The sequence below is a fragment of the Sorex fumeus genome, unplaced genomic scaffold, assembly GCF_029834395.1.
Source record: "Sorex fumeus unplaced genomic scaffold, SorFum_2.1 ptg000109l, whole genome shotgun sequence".
In the NCBI taxonomy this organism is placed as follows: Eukaryota; Metazoa; Chordata; class Mammalia; order Eulipotyphla; family Soricidae; genus Sorex; species Sorex fumeus.
Window position 1 is genome coordinate 399,458 of NW_026606166.1, and position 18,893 is coordinate 418,350.

Genomic DNA, 18,893 nt, shown 5'->3' on the forward strand with positions numbered 1-18,893 from the left:
TCCCCACCCTGGCCTGCCACCGCCGCCACCAGTAGACGTATAAAGGAGGAAACAGGGCTGCCAGGCTGGTTGGTGACCAGTTGCAGTTTATTCCAGTCTCGTCTCCCTCTGCCTTCTTCCAGTCTTACCCACTTCCGTATTCCTCCTGTCCCCCACGCCACACTTGGCTCTCTGCCTTAGTCAAGAGCTTCCGAGCATTCGGGGTAGCAACTACACCTCGGTGAGGTAGCACAGTCAGCATGTGAAAAAGCCTTCTAAGACAAAGATCTGCTGGGAAATTTGCTCAAGGGCGGAATTCCTTCTAAGGACATCATTCTCCTTTCCTTAGTCCATAAACAGTCATCTTAGATTTACTTAATTCTTAATCATTTTTCCAGTCATTTTGTATGAGATAAATTACAGTAAGAGATAAATTAATCTTTTAGGGTGGCACTCCTGGGGACATCTTGCTATAGATTCCAGACCATTGCCCTCAGATTAAAGGTAAAAGTAAAAGGTAAAGGCCCTCCCGTTGATCGTCGATTTGCTCGAGCGGGCCCAGTAACGTCTCCATTGGAGACTTTGTTGTTACTGTGTCTGGCATATCCAATACTCTCGGTAGCTTGCCGGGCTCTCCGAGAGGGGTGGAGGAATCGAACTCGGGTCGGCCATGTTGGCCGCGTGTAAGGCGAACGCCCTACCCGCTGTGCTATCACTCCAGCCCCACCCCTCAGATTAGACCTTCCTAATCCCTGCAGGGGAGAAGTTCAGTCACTTCTCCTTGGGTCATGGCAGAATTTGTCCATGACTATGCTCTTATTATAAGTTTTATGGCACTTCTCCTGTCCCGTTTCAATGCCAGGGTAGCTTACCACTTGCCCTGGGCCCATCCAGTCCTTTCGTCAGGACTCTGCTTCCGGGTTGCTAGGAACTAAGGACAACCGAGGCTAAGGTGCCCAAAAGTAAATATTATTTAGAGTCAATTCGCTCCCAAGTTACAAAAGCATAGCATTAACTGTCTTCCTGTTTCTATACATAAAGGACATTGCTCTGAAGTAAACTATGCAAAGGACATAAGGAAAAGAGAATAGCAGTATTTCACTTATCAATACAAATTCAGAGATCTCAGAAGGATTTGACTTTACAAGTCACAGGTTCCAGTTAGGGGAAATGAGTGATTAACAGGTAGAGAAAGCAGAGCACAGAGAAGTTAAAGATGAATACTGAGGAAATGGGAGTGCTTCGGGAGCTTTGTGATGGGTGTTACCCAATAAGCCTAAGCTCCTTGCTGCAGAGGAGAAAGGACAAACCAATGTTATCCTACTTTTTATAAAAACCATTTTTAGTTGGAAATGGTCCGACAGCCTGTAAGTAGTCCTTCCTTGGACACTTGGAAGGTATGTCTCAGAGATTAACTAAGTGGACCTGCTGTTCAAGGGCATACACTCATAGGGTGGAATTTATGCCAAAGGCACTGTCAAGCTTTCAGGTAAGGATTAGGATTTTTTAGAATCCTGAAAGCTTGTTCCTTAGTTTACAAATTTGCCAGCTTTTCACTATTTAATGACTTTTCTGATGAGAGGAATAGTGAGATTAAGACTGTGACTCTTTTGGGGGCCTGGAGAAGGGAGTACAGGGGCTAAAGTGCTTGCCTTTCACGTGGTCAAACCCAGTTTAATCCTTGTTACCTGAGCACTGCCAGGAGTGACCCTTGAAATAAGCCATGAGCATAGCTGGGTATCCACCTCTCCCCCCAAAAATCCCCAAACCAAAAAAGTATGGCTTTTTAATATATATGATTAAATATGCCAATTATTTGGAAGATTTACATGTCTCATTGAGTCAACCTTTTCTGTATGATGAGTGAGTGATGCCACAAAATCATATGTGAACAAAGAAAGAGACAACAAAAAGACAAGACAAAATCGTTAGTTAGAAGAGCCATTCAGGGCACTACAGACCAGTTGATTCTGTTATAACTGAGTGCATGTATGAAGCCCTGGGTTTGATTCCTGCACTTCACTTCCAAAAGTAATTAAAATATACAGAGATAAAGACATTAAAATGGACTTTAAGTAAGCAGAATTTGAAATGTATGAGTCCCTTCCCCTCCCCGATATGCCCCTCCAGTTGTAACCAATCCAGAAGAGGAAAAGATTGGAAGAATTCCTGCGTCTTTCTCATCGTATTGAAACTCGTATGAGTTCTGCCTTGCTCTGAATGCTTGTTTGCATCTGTTCTAGGTGCCCACCCCCTGACCTCTCCGCCTTCCCAGGCAGAGTCTCTGCTTGCCATGTTTGATCCACTGTCTTCACATGAAGGTATGCTCATCAGGTCAACTTCCTGGCCCCTATCGTGACAGGGAGAGAAGAGCAAACCTGAAACGCCCTTGGGATGGGTTGTGTCCCAGGTCTGACGCTTTCCTCTTGTTGCAGGGGCTTCTGCTGTGGTCCGGCCAAAAGTTCACTATGCCCGGCCGTCGCATCCACCACCAGACCCCCCAATTCTGGAAGGAGCTGTGGGCGGCAACGAGGCCCGGTTGCCTAACTTCGGGTCCCACATTTTAACTCCAGCTGAAATGGAAGCCTTTAAGCAACGGCATTCTTACCCAGAGCGGTTAGTTCGGAGCCGGAGTTCTGACATCGTGTCTTCCGCCCGGCGGCCCATGAGTGACCCCAGCTGGAACCGACGTCCTGGGAATGAGGAGCGAGAACTGCCTCCAACCGCAGCTATGGGTGCTTCTCTGGTGGCTGCCCCTCACTCGTCATCGTCCTCCCCGAGCAAGGACTCCTCCAGAGGAGAGGTACGGGACCCTGCGGCCAGCTCCCCAGCCCTTGCCTCCCGGTTCTCGTGACACCTGAGACTTGTTCACATGGAATGTATGGGTTTGGGGTGAGTCAGGATGACAGTGACAAAGGTGATTTGGCCAGAACTCCTAAAAAGTGATACAGTAATGTACCTGGCATTTTTAGAATACTTCTAGCATTTCTCCAGATAATCTTGAATCTAGTTTGATTTAAACCTCAGCTTTTTTTGAAGATCTTTTGTGTCTCCTCCATTAAAGGGAGAACACAATTTCTTTTGAAACAGTTAGTTACAAAAATGTTAGAAGTTTACCAAAAGAACCTCCTCCAACCCCACTGACAGGAAGTGGTCTGCCTGGTGTGCTGTTGTATTGAATAACTTGTATGAGTTCCAGAAAAATAAGCACATTCTCCTCACTGCCTGGAGCCCATCAACCCCCGGGACTCAGCTGAGTTGGGGCTGCTTTCTGACCCAAACACGCTACTCATGTGTCCTTGTTGTTCCAAGTAACATTCTTTGGAGCTAAAGGATTCCATTTCAATCCACGTGTTGTATTTAGCTGTCATGTCTTTTTAACTCTTTTCGTCTAGAACATTCTTCATCTTGTATGACTGAAAATTTCACGCCGCTTATTTATTTTTTGACAGTGTGGGATTGTTTTATGTTTTCTCATAATTAGATTCAGGTTTTCCCCTTTTTTGCCCTCTTTAGGTTTGGGGGCCACACGTGGCGATTCTTAGGGTTATGGGGTGATGAGGATTGAACCCAGGTCAGCTGTGTGCAAGGGAGGTATCCTGCGTGCTGTACTCTCTGGCCCCTAGGTTCAGCTTTTTCATCTTTGCCAAGAGTAGCACTGTTGTGACCCAAGAGTGTCACTGTTCTTGTCATCATATTCTAGCAGGTAGCACACAGTTTAAATCGTCCCACTACTGGGAAGTTCATTTGGGCCATTTGATGAAGGTGTTACCTGTCAGGTTTGCTGACTTTATTTTTTTTCCCACTGTAATGAAGAAATATTTGGGTGCTTTGGGGGTACTTATGTAGATATCTTATTCTTCATCCAACTTTTAATTTATTCAATTTACTAATCAGCCTTAGAGTTTTGTGTTTTCCTGGGTTTGCTACTGTCCTTTATTTTACAGCTCACTGGTCATCGATGTGGCCAGGAACCCTTTATGCTGGCTCCTGTGTTCTTTTGACATGCTGCTATCACTCCTTAATTTGCTTTCTTACACTAAATGTTACAGGTTTTTATTAAACTGCCCACCCTACTCCTGAAGTTAGCCATTTCTCCAAGGAGACCTTGTATTTATTTTATGTCCTATTTTATATTCTCTTTATTTGTAGGGACCCACGAGCTCACACTGATAGATTCCATTCCAGTCTAAACATTTGGAATGGGTTCTTTTACAGCAGTGAGAAATCTGCTCTCATTATGCTTCATGTATGTCCTTGTTTGCTCCGTCATCTGTATGCAGTCAGTATCCCTTCCCCCCTGCTAAAGCCTGCCCAGCAGGGCCCCCTCGTCTCTGTTTGGGTCTGTACCCTATTGGGAGTATTAGATGAGATAAGGTACGTTTGTTTAGTCCCCGTTTTGTGGGTGAAGAGAAGAAGCAAGTCCAAAGTCACTTAACAAGCAGAGAAGGAATTACAGTTTTCCCTTTTGCTATATGGTCTTTATTTTTTGGGTATTGGCAGGGGCATTGGGAGTGGGGGTGGGGGAATGCAGCGCCTTGGGCCTCACCCTGTAGTGCTCAGGGTGTATTCCTGGTTCTGTGCTCAGGAGTGACCCCTGGTGGTGCTCAGGTACATATGTGCCTGGGCTTGAACCTGATGGGCTGTGTGGCCCAGCAAGCACCTTTACCTCAGTTCTGTCTTTCGGGCCTCTGACATGTGGTTTCAGTAACTCACTGTCATTGGTCATCAAAATAGGAACTTTGAACTATGAGCTTCAGCTGTACTACTTTGAGACAGTCTGACTTTGGTGACCTTTTTATTCTGTTTCTCATTTATAGAAAGGACTTTATAATGGTATTAATTTCAATAGCCACTGTGAGATTTACTCATTTCTTTTTGTTTTCGGGCCACTCTCAGAGGTGCACAGGACTTATTCCTGGCTCTGTACTCAGGGGTCACTCCTTGGCAGGGTTCAGCGGACCATCCTGTACTAGGCAAGCACCCTACCCTCTGTACCATCACTCTAGTCCCCCATTGTGAGATTTAAATAGAGAATACATATTCTTATGCTCAGAATTTGGTACACAATAGATGATTTTCAGTTTTGTTGTTAATTTTGCATTATCTCTACTACCTTCTAGACTACACTGGATTGTATTTGCTTGTGTCTTAAGTATTTGAGTGCCTGCTTGGTATTATGTATTATGTAATTTACTTTATCACGCTTTTAGTGTGCTTATAGTAATGAGTGATTGTCTGCCCTTAAGCAGGCAGTTGAAAAGTGCTCTTAAAGTGTATTTTCCTGGATGTATCTCTGGTAAACAAACACATCATATGTTTGAGACTCCTGACTTGATCCTCTCACCCTCCCTCACACCCCAAAAAGTATATTTTCTTGTTCCAAAAGTTGCCTCATAAAGTAGTTAAGAACCATTTTGTTTTGAAGGCAAACAAAAGTGGTTTTTGTATTTCACAGATTAACTGAAATCCTTTTCATAGTAATTTATCCTGCTACCCAACTCCAAATAAAGCATCAAACTTTCTCTACAGACTGAAGAACGCAAAGATAGTGATGATGAGAAATCAGACAGAAACAGACCTTGGTGGAGAAAACGTTTTGTTTCAGCCATGCCTAAAGGTAATTTTATTAAACATTAAAATGCTGTGTAAGCAATAAGAAGCAAGGGAGGGAGCCGGTATCTCAGCGCCTCTGTGAAGCCTCCTGGACCGAAGTCTCTGTTTTAAGGATGTAGGAGATGATACTGCTCCAGTGATTACGAAGAGTTTAAGAAATGACAGTTACTGTTCTTTGCAGGAAGTGGGAATGGTTTCATGAACGGAAGTCTTGCAGGTCATGGTTGTTGAAGTATCAGAACCTTTAAACACAGGGCTTCTGACATGTGTACTGCTGAAAATTGTTGCAAAAAAAATCGACAAAATTATTGAGCAGTATATATTGAAAATTCGTACTTTCCATTCATGGAAGACACTGAAGCTTCTTACGTCTATGTTCATTGAGACTGTTAATACCTGGAATGTCAGTGAGTGTTTACTTTGGAAGGCAGTTGCATAAAATTGTTTGCTTTCTTTGTGAATAGCCTGGCATCATCATAGTAGCTCTAGAGATCTGAGTTGGCATCAGCATCTCTCCTGGAAGGAGAGTCTGAGATTTTTTTCCCAAGGCCTCTTCTTGGCACTGCGGCGTTCAGGAGCTGAGGAGCAGTGCTGTCCCGCCACATGCCAGCCCACTTGAGGAGGAGAACGAGGCTCTGAGTTTTGAATGTGTTGTTTTTGAGCAGAGGGTTAGATGCAATGGTTTAGACTTTTGTCCCCGTAGAGTCCATGAAGTCATTCTTTCTGTGCAGATGACCCCCACAGCAGACTCTGAAAGCTTTGTTAAGAATCTTCATGCTATTTTAAGAAAAATTATTCGTTGACATGTGGGATTTATTCGCTTTTAAACTTTTGAGTCTCTTTTCCACTTTGAAATGTTGGCGCCCCAGGTAATTCCGAAATGACTGCTGTGTCCCAAGTAGTGCATATGTTATATGTCACACTACTGACTTTATTTAATTTCCAGCTCCCATACCATTTAGAAAGAAAGAAAAACAAGAAAAAGACAAAGATGATCTGGGGCCTGACAGATTCTCAACACTCACAGGTTTGTAGACCCATGGGCTTCCTGGCTCCTTCATTCCCAGAGCACATATTTCATAACACTTTCCTTGGGTGCCATAAGCGTTGCCTTCTTCGAGGAGTGTGTCTGTGTGTGTAGAGTGGGAGTATGTTCTCCGTGGGTCTGTGGTTTCCTGTTGGCAACCGCAGTGAATCTCAGTGTGCTCTTCCTGCAGGGAGCCACCACCATCTCATCCTCATTGTAATCCCTGAGCGTGAGCCTCTGGGCCTCCCTGGCATCTTAAGCTTGACGTCTTAATGGGATGGTGACGCACAGTGCCTTTTAGGGACGTCTGGTGATGGCTTTCGTGCTGTGCATGCCTTATCTTTAGATCGTTGGTGGACCCTCCTTACCTGCTAATGCAGCTTATAGAGTTCTGAATTCATTTCCATCGATAGTTCTTGATTATTCAGGATCACAGTGAAATTTTGTTTTGCCTAATCATTTCTTTTTTGTGTGACAGAGTGTTCAAACAATATCATACCTTTATTTACAAATCTTACCATTTTTTCACAGCTTGAATCATTTTATTTTTATTTGTTTCTTTATTTTTGGTTTGTGGGCCACACCTGGCTGTGGTCAGCGCTTAATCCTGGCTCTGCACTCAGGGGTCACTCCTGGCAGGCTCAGGGGACTGTATGGGTGCTGGGGGGTGAAGCCAGGTTGGCCGCGTGCAAGGCTAGTGGCTTACCTGCTGAGCTGTCTCTCTGGATCCCTTCAATCATTTGAACACTGCTCTTTGGCCCAAGGAAAATACAGTGAGGACTCAGGTTCTTACCTAATTCAACATAAGATTTTTTTTTTTTTTAGCTGCTTTTTAGCACATAATGAATGAAGCAGTCTAAAAGGAAAGTTTGAGAAATATCATTCACTGTCAGCTTCAGGTCAACAGCATTGGCTGTTTCTATTACATAGAAGTGGAAGGAAACTTTTCATTTTTAAAAAAAAATCTTGATTTAAATTGTTAGCAAGTTAAAACAAAGACTTTTTTTGATTGTTTTGTGACGTGGGGCCATACCCAATGATGCTCAGGGACTACCCTCAGCTTGTTGCTCAGAGGACCATACAGTGCTGGGAACTGAACCAAGGCCTTTGGAATGTGAAGCTTGCACATCGCCTTATGAGCTATCGTCCCACCCCAAAAATGGAGATTTTTTTGACTTCAAAAAAATGTGGAGTGATTTTTAAAAGAACACCTTCCTCAAAAAGGAATAGTAAAGTAGACTAACTAGTAAGGCAGAATAGCACAGTAAGGCAGTAAGCATAGTAAGGTAGAATCCCGTTTTTGTGCATGTCCCACTGTTCTGTTCTAGAGCTGGATGCATTCTTATCCTTTTTTCGATGAGGTGACAGGGCTTTTGGTGCCTGGGATGTAACTCACAGTGCCTCATGTGTGAGGTGTGATTCTCCTCTTACTCCATCCCCCAACAAAGTTTTGAACAGCAGGAGCTTTGCCTTCAAGCTGTGTTTCCCTGCTGGGAGCATTCACTTTATCTTATTCCTTCATCAAAGACCGTTGAACATCAGACTCATGCCGGGTGCCGTGCTAAGAGTTGTGTCTTTCCCATCTAATTCCCTGTCCCCTGTTCTGCAGGAACTTGGAGGAGACTTGGAAAGGCTTCATTGAGGGATATAAGATTTAGCCTTTTCGTGTTTCTAAGTTTGGAGTACTACCAACCTTCACAAAGTGAAATGCTCTTAATGAAATGTCATGTTTTTAAATTCTTGAATTTGAAACTTCGGAAGAGGTGTAAATTAGTTTTACTTGTGTCTCTGGGTAGTACATTTTTCTTGGTGTTGAGACCAGAAGTTTTGTAGAGTTTTCATTTTCTTTGCATTTGATATTAGCAATTTTGCTAACCTGTTGGCGCAGAAATTTCTATGTAGTCCTTATTAATGGCCCATGGAAAATTATTATTAATTTAAGATACTTAAGAGCTTTAAGTCATATCCATATCGTACCATCTTACTATTAATCCTTTTTCGTGTTCTCTCCCAGTCTCTTCATATTTGTACATGACTCTTTTCACTAGTAAAGTGGAGTTATGTACATAACTATGTTCTTTAGCACATGAAAACTTTTCTACTAGACAGAACTGAGATGGTTTTTAAATACTATCATTGTATAATTTTTCTGCTGCATGAATGTCTCTTGCTTTTGAATATTTTGACCATATTGACTTTTTTGTTTGCACGCTTTGTTTTCTGGGCCACAGCCTGTGGTGCTCGAGGGCCGCTCCTGGCGCTCACTTGTGGCTGCTTGGAGTAGAACTCGGGTCACTTCCCGCCACAGCTGTGCTCCATCACTCAATCTCTCCCCAGCGCTGCACGGACATTTCTACTCTGAATATGTCACAGCTGTAGGGACCGGAACGCTAGTACAGTGGGGAGGGTGTTTGCCTTGCACGTGGCTGACCTGGGTTCAATCCCTGGCATCCCATATGGTCCCCCAAGCACCACCAGGAGTAATTCCTGAGTGCAGAGCCAACAGGAGTTAACCCTGAGCATTGCTGGGTGTGGCCCAAAAAGCGGGGGTGTGTGTGGGGGGGGGAGAAAATGTCACAGCTTTAGATATATTGTGATTTTAGGGGGGTTCTCATTTTTTCCTGGGATTGAAAAAAAATGTTAGGATGACATTATAGAATAAAAGGTTATTACAACATGAAACACCTGCAGTTTAGCTATATTTTATTGTTTGTTTTGATGGTTTGTTTTTTGTTTTGGGGCCACACCTGGTGGTGTTCAGCGCTTACTCCTGGCTCTGTGCTCAGTGATCATTTCTGGTAGGGCTCAAGGAATCATATGGGATGTGCCAGGGATCAAACCAGGGTTGCCTCATACATAGCAGGCGTCCTGCCCGCTGCACCGTCTCTAGCACTGACTGTCCCGTATTTTCAGGGTGATACTGGGCATGGCTGGGGACTGGGCATGGCTGGGGGGAGTTTGTTCTGGGAACTGAACCAGGGATGCCCCTCCATGCAGATCCTGCACTCCAGCCTTTTTAATGCTCCTGAGACCTTATTTTTTCTTGTTTTGTGTTTTTGGGCCACACCTATCTTTGCTCAGGGGTTACTCCTGACTGTGCTTAAGGGGCTATATGCAATGCCAGAGATCAGACCTAGGTTGGCCTCATGCAAGGCGTTGCTTTGACCCCTGTACTATCTCTCTGGCCATTATTTCCCCCTTCTAAAAGTACTTCATATAACCAGTAACATCAAAATAATCCCTCTCCATAAAAGGTTTTATCAGTTTACATATAGAAGAACAGATTTTATTAGGACATTCAGTGTGTTCAAGAACTGTTGTAGCAGAAAGGTTAAATTACTTTGGAAATCCTTTCTATGGCTGACTATGATTTTACAAGGTCACGAACACTAAATACTATTTTTATGAAATCAAAAGCGCCTCTGAGCAAGTTACTTAACCGGTGCTTTGATTTCCTCTGCTGTCAGATAGGGGTGGCACTAGCGCCTCCCTGTCAAGAAGTCGCGGCCATTAATTAAGGTCCATATAAAATGCTTAGCCTAGTTCCTGGCATGTGGTAAGTGCTCAGTAAGTGTTAGCTGCTCTCAAGAGTAGATGCTGTCAACACTCTATAAAATCTAGTGACTTTGGTGTGTCTTTAGCTTTTCTTTTTAAAAATGGGATTCTCCCAGAATGTGGGCATTTGTCATTACCCGCTCGCCTATTTCTGCCTTAGGAGTTTGCATTTTGCTCTGGAGCTTAATTTTGCCCCAGGGACCTGTAGCGAGTCTCTGCTTGGCTGACTTCATTAGGGACTGGCCGTCGGAGACTCCAGGGAGGCATTGCAGTGTGCTGCCCTGTGACCCCGAGAAGCTTTTCCTCTCTGCATCCCACACAACTCCAGCTCTTTCCCAAATGTCCAGATTCTTCTGTAGTGCCCCTGGCACCGAGGCCTCTTCTAGCAGCTGCACTGTTGCGGCGAGGGGCAGTGAGATAAAATACGACTCTTCACGTTTCACACGTGCAGGGCCAGGTTCATGGAGGAAACCCGGAAGAAGCTTTTTAAAGAGTTCATGTTAAGAGATGTGTAATTCTAAATTTGAAATTTTTCCTCCCTCAGCGTGGAGATGTGTGAATAAATGAAATCTGCGTATAAAGTGCATGGTTAGAAGTTCTGTTAGCATGAACTGCTCAGGACAGTGATCTGAGCGTAAAGTCTTGAGAAGCCCTTCATCCATTCAGTCTGCCCTGAGCCTTGTGACACAGTCGTGCAGAATTCTGGCCGTCACGAGGAGGGGAAGCGGATCGGCTTCACGCTTTGGCCAAGCTCTCAGCCGTAGAAACGGGATGAGTTGGTAGCTGCATGGTGCCTCTTAACCCTGAGATATGTGCTCTTTTTAAGTCTCACCTCCTAATCCACCTTCGGGATTATGCTCTTGGTGTCATACTAACCGTAGGGTGGGCTTGAGCAAGCGGGCCTAATCCTCCCTCTCTCTTTCTCCCTGCAGATGAGCCCAGCCCTCGGCTCAGTGCCCAGGCTCAGGTGGCTGAGGACATTCTGGACAAGTACAGGAATGCCATCAAACGCACCAGCCCCAGTGAAGGAGCACTGTCAAACTATGAAAGTGCAGGTGAAGATCATGATGGGCTGGACAGCCGCATGGGGCGCAGGGACGGGGGAGGGGGAGTGAAGAGTGGGCAGAGCTGTCTGGAACCGTGGTGCACTGCCGGGAGAACTGAGGGGGAATAGGGACCTCCAGGTGTGAATTCAGCTGTGAGCTGGTTGTAAGCGGGTGCAACAGGGGTGGGATAATGGACTCCTGCACTTTTTCATTTGTTAGCGCTTTTGTTTGCTTGGGGCCACATCTGACAGGCTTAGACTAATCTTGGCTCTGTGCTCAGAAGCCCTCTCAGGGGGCCAGGCAGACCCTAGAGCCTCCCATATGCAGAGCATGTGCTCATCTCTCTGACTTACTTGGAATAGTTTTAAAATATTAGAGAGAAGGGTCATAATACAATAGAAAGCTTTATGCCCTTTACCTGGACTTAGTAATTTTTAATATTTTACCCCCTGAAGTACTAGAAATTATCTTCTAAGACGACTAAAGACATTTTCCCTCCATAAACCCATATCTTTTTGTGTGTTAAAAAAAAATGTGTGGCCACACCTGGCTGTTCTCAGGGTTTACTCCTGTCTTTGTGCTCCTGAGCAGGGCTCGACCATAAAGCCACTGTCTCTGCTTTTGGAGGGAGGGGGCCCACTCCCACCATTGCTCAGGGCTTACTCCTGGTACTGCAAGCAGGGTCACTCCTGACAGGCTCCAGGAGCCATGTGGGATGCTGGGAATAGAACCCACGTTGGCCACGTGCAAGGCCAGCGCCCCATCCATTGTACTGTCACTCCGGTCTCCTTTTTGCACACACACCCCTCCTTTTAAAACATTTTCCTAAAGAGCAGAGCTTATGTACTGTCGAGGCGTACTCAGAACCTCCTACTTCCAGTGCAGTCCCAGTTAACCTGCTTCTCCTTTTGGGGGGTGCGGGCTTGTTTAGAGGTCTTGGGTGACGGCGAAAGTGCACAGGATTCTCCTCGTGACGACGCGCTGCAGAACATCTCTGCCGATGACCTGCCAGACTCGGCCAGCCAAGCCGCGCAGCCCCAGGACTCGGCCTTTTCTTACAGGTACTTCCCTGGGCTTCCATAGGGGTGTGCAGGGCTGTGCTGAAATAGAGGCAGGGACGTGAGTGACGTGTGGGGAGGACTGGACTTGTCCTGCACATCATGTGCTCTAGGCACACAGTGACGAGAAGATAAGAAGCCCCCACCTGCCCACAGGGGCCCTCTCAGTAGTTTCAGTGAAGCGGGTGGCAGTGCTGAGCTAGGGGGCAGGACCAGCTGCTGGATTGCTGAATAATCCACATGCCCAGTGAACTCCTGGAGTGCTCCCTTTATTGTCCCATCACTCCCTGGCGGAAGCACCATCCCCAACCTGCTGCCATGGCTGAGGACGGCACCACTGCTGGAGGTAGGGCAGACGGGAATACGACTGTGCCAGCCATCCCGTCTGCCCACCCTCCTGCATGATGGAACACAGGAGCCACAGGCAGGCGCCACGTTCAGCTTCATGTGCCTGTGTCCAACTGTGAGGATCTTGTGTCTGATGGTCAGGCAGGGGAGGCCACGAGACTCAAGTCTGCATCATTGGCACTAAGTTGGTGACAGTGGGAAATTAGGGGACTGGGTAGGCCTCCGGAAATAGAGGGACACCCGTAAGGTGGGTGGCTGTACTTGCGTGGTAGTTGAGGACTAGAGTCCTTTGATAGCAAGAATTACAGGTCTGGGATGTCATCAAAGGGTACTACAGTAAGAAGTGAACAAGGAAAACATTTTTGCTCTTGCTTGGAAAAAGAAAATGACATTAGGAACCAGAGAAAGCTGCCTTTGTTCCATTAGATCTTGTATTCCTAGACAAGAGTGATCAGTTTTAAAGCCCCAATCTTTTATCTATCTAATCCTTCCTCCCACAGTTCCCCATATATTTATTTTATATATATATATTATGTAAACTTCTTACAGAAATGTTTACGCATAAACACAAATGAAAGACTACAGTATTGTGCCCATTAGTCGGACTCAGGTTATGAATATTATGGCCAATCACCTATATTATTTTATATTTGACACCACCTGGTTACTTTAAGGAAAACTCTATATTTGTTTTTTGGGTCACACCTGGCAGTGCTCAGGGCTTCTTCCTGGCTCTGCACTAGCACTAAGGGATTACTCTTGGCAGTGCTCCGGGGACCATAGTGTACGCTGGGGATCAAACATAGGCCTGCTATGATTGCTGTTTGTCTTTTGCTCCTGTGATATTTATTTGTTTTTGGCTTTTGGGTCACATGGTGCTCAGGGTTTACTCTTGGCTCTGTACTTAGTGCTCACTCTTTGTGGGATTCGGGGGACCATACGTGGTGCCAGAGATTGAACCTGGGTGGCTGCGTGCAATGCAAGCACCCTGCTCCTGTTGCAAACAAATGTTTTTCTTCAGTAAAATTGGTGGGATGGGAGATTGAGTTTTTATTTTCCAGACATGACTTTGCTATTATAAATAATAGTTATATTGTGGTGCGGCACTATATCCAATAGCCCAAATATGGAAACAACCCAAAATCCAAGAACAATAAATGCACACAATGGAAAACTGTGCAGCCTTAAGGGAAGATAAAGTCATGCAGTTTGCTGCAGTATGGATGGATCTGGAGCGTATCATGTTGAGTGAAATCAGTCAGAGGGCAAGAAGCAGAGGCAGTGATCTCTCATGTGTGGGGTACAAAGGAACTTCACGGGGGGATATCAAATGCCCAATAGCGGGAGAAACGAGGAGTAGGAGAGCTGAGTATAAGTAAGAATCTTGGCATGGGGCAAGCTGGGGCTGGGAGGAAAAGAGGGGCCGTTGGTGGAGGGTAGAGGCCCTGGTGAAGGGCTGGTGTTGGAACAATATGCCTCAGTCATAAATACCTTTGGATCTTTATAACTCACAGTGATTCAATGAAAAAAAGAGCTATTGTAGAGTGAGCAAATACTGCATTTGATCCACTTATGATTAATGGTCTCTAGGAAGCTAGCCAGGAGGGCAAGACTCAGCAAGTCAGGAGGGGACCGGCCACATGATCCCCTCCTGCACGGTGAAGCAGGACCTCATGTCCTCTGGGAGGTGCTTTGCTTCCTTCCTTTCTGAACTGTCCAGAGGGTCTCTGTTCCCCTGATAGTGGCAACCAAGAAACCCTCAGGGCTGCTCCTGTATGCGGGGCCACAGAGTGTGGGGCAGCTTTCCCAGGGGGAGTTGGTGGAGTTGGTGGAGTTGGTTGGAGGCAGAAGAAGCAGCAGGTTTGGTTTCAACATAAACAGCTTTGGGCCGGATCATTAATACAGCAGGTGGGCACACCTGGTTTCAATCCTAGTACCCCACAGGGTTCCCTGAGTCCCACTAGGAGTGGTCCTTGGAGTAAGCCCAGAGCCCTGCTGGATGTGGTCCCCAAACAAAAGAGAAACATAAAGGACTGTTCAGGCAGTGGGGCAGTGTGAAGGCCTCCTGTCTGCTGAGCGTTACTGTGTCAGGATAGACCAGACCTCAGGAGATTGGTCAGGGTCTCCTCTGGGGGGGGGGGGGGGGTGAGAGGCTTCGAGGATACCTGGGCCCTGCCAGCCCTGGGCAAAGTGCATACTTGGCTCTCATCATGTTCTGTCACAGACCCCAGCATGGGCCAGAGGCCAGCGGACTGGTTTGACTGGTTCTGGAGATCTTAGAAAGTGTTGGTTTCCCAGAGTGCTCTTAGAGCCTTGCTCCTCAGGGCAGCAGAGCCTTTTCTCTTAAGTAAATTAAAAAATGTCTGGCTGGAGCAATAGTACAGCGGGGAGGGCATTTGCCTTGCACGAGGCTGACCCAGGTTCGATTCCTGGCATCCCATATGGTCCCCCGAGCACCACTATGAATAATTCCTGAGTGCAGAGCCAGTAGTAATCCCTGAGCATCTCTGGGTGTGACCCAAAAAGGGAAAAAAAAAATAAATGTGATGAAAAATGAGAAACAGCCTCGTTCCTGACGCCCCGTTCGCTCTCAACGGAACGACCATCTCCGAATGCAACAGCTATGTGTACCTAGGTCGAGAGGTCAACATGACTGGAATGGGAAGGAATGGGAGTGAAGATAGATGGTCGGCAACTACACCACCTCCGCTTTGCTGATGACATTGTTTTAATAACACCAAACGTCAGCCAAGCGCCACAAATGCTGGCCGACTTTGACCGTGAGTGTGGAAAGGTAGGACTACAGCTGAATCTTATGAAGACAATGTTTATGAGAAACAGCCTCGTTCCTGATGCCCCATTCGCTCTCAACGGAACGACCATCTCTGAATGCAACAGCTATGTGTACCTAGGTCGAGAGGTCAACATGACAAATGACCTGGCACCCAAGCTGCGCAGGAGGAAGAGAGCGGCTTGGAACGCCTTCAAGAACGTCGAAGAAATAGCTAAGAGGACGAAGAACCTCCGGCTCCGGGCACATCTCTTTGATTCCACTGTTCTTCCTGCATTAACATATGCCTCAGAGACCTGGGCCCTACGCAAACAAGATGAGAACGCTATTCAGGTCTCCCAAAGAAGAATAGAAAGAGCTATGCTTGGAATATCACGTTTCACTCAAATGAGAGAAAGAATCCGGAGTTCTGATATCCGTCGATGATCAAGAATCAGGGACGCTGTCTCATTTGCCAAGGTGTCGAAAATCAGATGGGCTGGTCACGTAATGAGATTTAAAGACGACCGCTGGACTAGAGCTGTTACCGACTGGATTCCACGGGATGTCAAAAGACCGCGTGGCCGCCCACCTTCCAGATGGTCAGACTTCTTCGTCAAGATCATGAACGATCAGTTTGAGGCCCTTCATGTTCCCGGAGCGAACAGATGCCATTGGGCTACACTAGCACGCGACAGGGACAAATGGAGACGTTACTGGCGCCCGCTCGAGCAAATCGACGACTAACGGGAAGTTAAGTGATTAAGTGATGAAGTGTAATGAAAAAAAAATATGACCCTTTTTAATGTCCACAAACACTGTCTCTCGGTAAAGATTCATGGAATTTTGATTTGTTCTGCAGAGATGCAAAGAAGAAACTGAGGCTTGCTCTTTGCTCTGCGGATTCCGTTGCTTTCCCAGTGTTAACCCACTCGACAAGGAATGGTTTACCCGACCACACAGACCCAGAAGGTGAGTAGCTGCGTGCTGGTTTGTTTTCCCTTTGCTTACAGGTTGAACTGCAGGACAGTATGTTTCGACATCAGCTCCCTCTGGTCACACTTCCGCCTTATAGTAGTGTCACTTCAGGGCACTTGGGTCATGATGGGTCACGACCACACAGTTCTGGTTCCGCAGTGAGGAGAGTTGGGGCCGTAAAGGCAAGGGAGATGCTGTCCGTGGAGCAGCAGAGCCCATACAAATTCTCAGTTGCAGAATCCTTATTTTTGTGTGTGTGTTTTGTTTGTTTAGACAATGAAATTGTGTGCTTCTTAAAAGTTCAAATAGCGGAGGCAATTAATTTGCAAGATAAGAACTTAATGGCCCAACTCCAGGAAACCATGCGCTGCGTGTGCCGTTTTGACAACCGGACCTGCAGGAAGCTCCTGGCCTCCATTGCCGAGGACTACAGGTAACGGGTGGTTTGTCGCCTGCAGCCGCCTCTCAGCTGCAGAGCTGCTGCTTGGTCCTCGTGTCAGCCTGAACAGAGTATCTCTAAGCTGCTTGGCCGTGATGACTTGGTTGTATTTTCCCCAGAAACACATAGGCATTTTTTATCCGGAAACACGGATCTAAGTTGCTCTCACTGCTAGAGAAATGGCGTTGACTTCAGCTCTCCACGCCAGCAACTTTGGCACAGCGGGAGGCCTGTGCATTGCCACTCTTCAGGGGAGATCAGAAAGACCGCTCCCTGGGACAGGGATGCTGGGGAAGGCTGGGAATCGGCTTGTGTGGCCTGAGGGAGAGGGGTGTGTCGGGGCCTGGGCCTTGCGGCAGCTCTGAGGTATGAATGGTGTGGCCATCCTGGTGTGGAGCCTGTGCTCTGATGTCAAACAGCAGCGAAGTAAAGGGACTGTCATTACCCTTAGCGAGCCAGGTGACTAATCGATCCACCCACGAAGTGACATTCTTCACTTGATGTGCAGGATGGCAGTTCCTGGAGCTGGCACACGACTGGTTACTGTAGCCAGACGTGCAGCGGTCAAAACCCCCCAAAAAACTGTGTACTGCAAAGTCACTTACTCTTTTTAAGGGGAGGGGGGTGCACTCAGCTCTGCTCAGGGCTTTACTCCTGGCTCTGCACTCAGGGATCACTCCTGGGAGGCTAAAGCGACCACATGGGGGTACCGGGCATCCAGCCTGGTCAGCTACATGCCAGGCAAGCGCCTCACCTGCTGTACTATATCGCTCTGGCCCCATGGTCAGGTTAAACTGGGCCGAGATCTCCCCAGAGGAATCACACGAAGACAAGTTGTGATGTAGTAAGCGAAGGGTCTTTATTGGCTGGCTCGAGCTAAGGGCCCTCGTCCAGCTCACCGACACAATGGCAGCCTTCTTAAAATGAGCGGCTCCGAGTCTCAAAAGTAAGGGGCTTTTATAGCATAACGTTATATAACGGGGACTTTTTACAGACCACTCTTTTGACCACAGTCAGAGGGGCTTTCCACTACTTGTACTTTTACATAGGGTTGCATAAGAGTTACATAAGGGTTATATGGGGGGCTTCCCTACCTGCATCTGATTAGTAACCCTTAGTTGACCTCCCCATGGCTATCTCGCTTTGGGGAAATCATGACTCAATTCCAGGTATCTGTGTTCAAGGAATTCTGAAACTAAAACCTATGCCTCGCTTCTTCTGACTTCTTTATGAGCCAGATGGCGCTGCTTTTGCTTCTCTATCTCTCAGTCTTTAAAGCGAAGTCAGAATGCTTGGTCCATAACGAAAACATGCATGTGTGTAGCTGATGTCCCACAGAGCGTTTTCCCCCTCCCAGGAAAAGGGCGCCCTACATTGCTTACCTCACTCGCTGTCGGCAAGGGCTGCAGACCACGCAGGCTCACCTGGAGAGGCTCCTGCAAAGGGTCCTGCGCGACAAGGAGGTGGCCAATCGGTACTTCACCACCGTCTGTGTGCGGCTGCTGTTGGAGAGCAAAGAGAAGAAGATCGGGGAGTTCATTCAAGGTACCCCAGGCTCCTCCCCGCGGGCCTGCTAGCCGAGGACACCCGGAAGTCTTTGTTGGCTGGTTTAGTTGAGTCCCTCGTCCCTCAGAGTAGATCCGTCAGTTCCCGGTGACTTTATTTATGGATTATGTTCCCCCTCTGGTTGTTGTGGGGAAACACACTCAGCAGTGGACGGGGCCCCTCATGGTGCTGGGATCAAACTCAGTGCCTTGACGTACAGGACCCTCGCTCTGCTCCCTGACCCACAGCCCTGGCCCTCTGTTGTGGGATCTTAATAGTGAACTTTTTTTTTTTGGATCACACCCGCCATTGCACAGGGGTTACTCTGCACTCAGGAATCACTCCTGGCGTGCTTGGGGACCATATGGGATGCTGGGAATCGAACCCGGGTTGGCTGCATGCAAGGCAAACACCCTACCCGCTGTGCTATCTCTCCAGCCCCAATAGCGAACTTTGAAGGGCCTGGAGAGAGAAGGTGCTCGCCCTGCTTGAGGCCAACCTGGCTTTGATCCCCAGCACCCTGCATGGTCTC

At 47.0% G+C, this 18,893-nt stretch overlaps 1 protein-coding gene across 8 annotated transcripts in view; it reads left to right on the forward strand.

The window, feature by feature from the left end:
* The window catches only part of LOC130042730 (GTPase-activating protein and VPS9 domain-containing protein 1), a 53,785-nt gene that overhangs the window by 27,002 nt on the left and 7,890 nt on the right, over positions 1-18,893 (forward strand). For 5 of the 8 annotated variants that reach the window (XM_056134913.1, XM_056134914.1, XM_056134917.1 and 2 more), the window contains 9 exons: positions 2,223-2,300; positions 2,415-2,782; positions 5,512-5,599; positions 6,542-6,622; positions 11,110-11,232; positions 12,155-12,284; positions 16,262-16,371; positions 16,651-16,810; positions 18,174-18,361. In XM_056134913.1, the coding sequence (XP_055990888.1) occupies positions 2,223-2,300; positions 2,415-2,782; positions 5,512-5,599; positions 6,542-6,622; positions 11,110-11,232; positions 12,155-12,284; positions 16,262-16,371; positions 16,651-16,810; positions 18,174-18,361 (1,326 nt within the window). The remainder of the gene's footprint in view (positions 1-2,222; positions 2,301-2,414; positions 2,783-5,511; positions 5,600-6,541; positions 6,623-11,109; positions 11,233-12,154; positions 12,285-16,261; positions 16,372-16,650; positions 16,811-18,173; positions 18,362-18,893) is intronic. The other 3 variants (XM_056134916.1, XM_056134919.1, XM_056134920.1) reach the window with 1 other exon arrangement.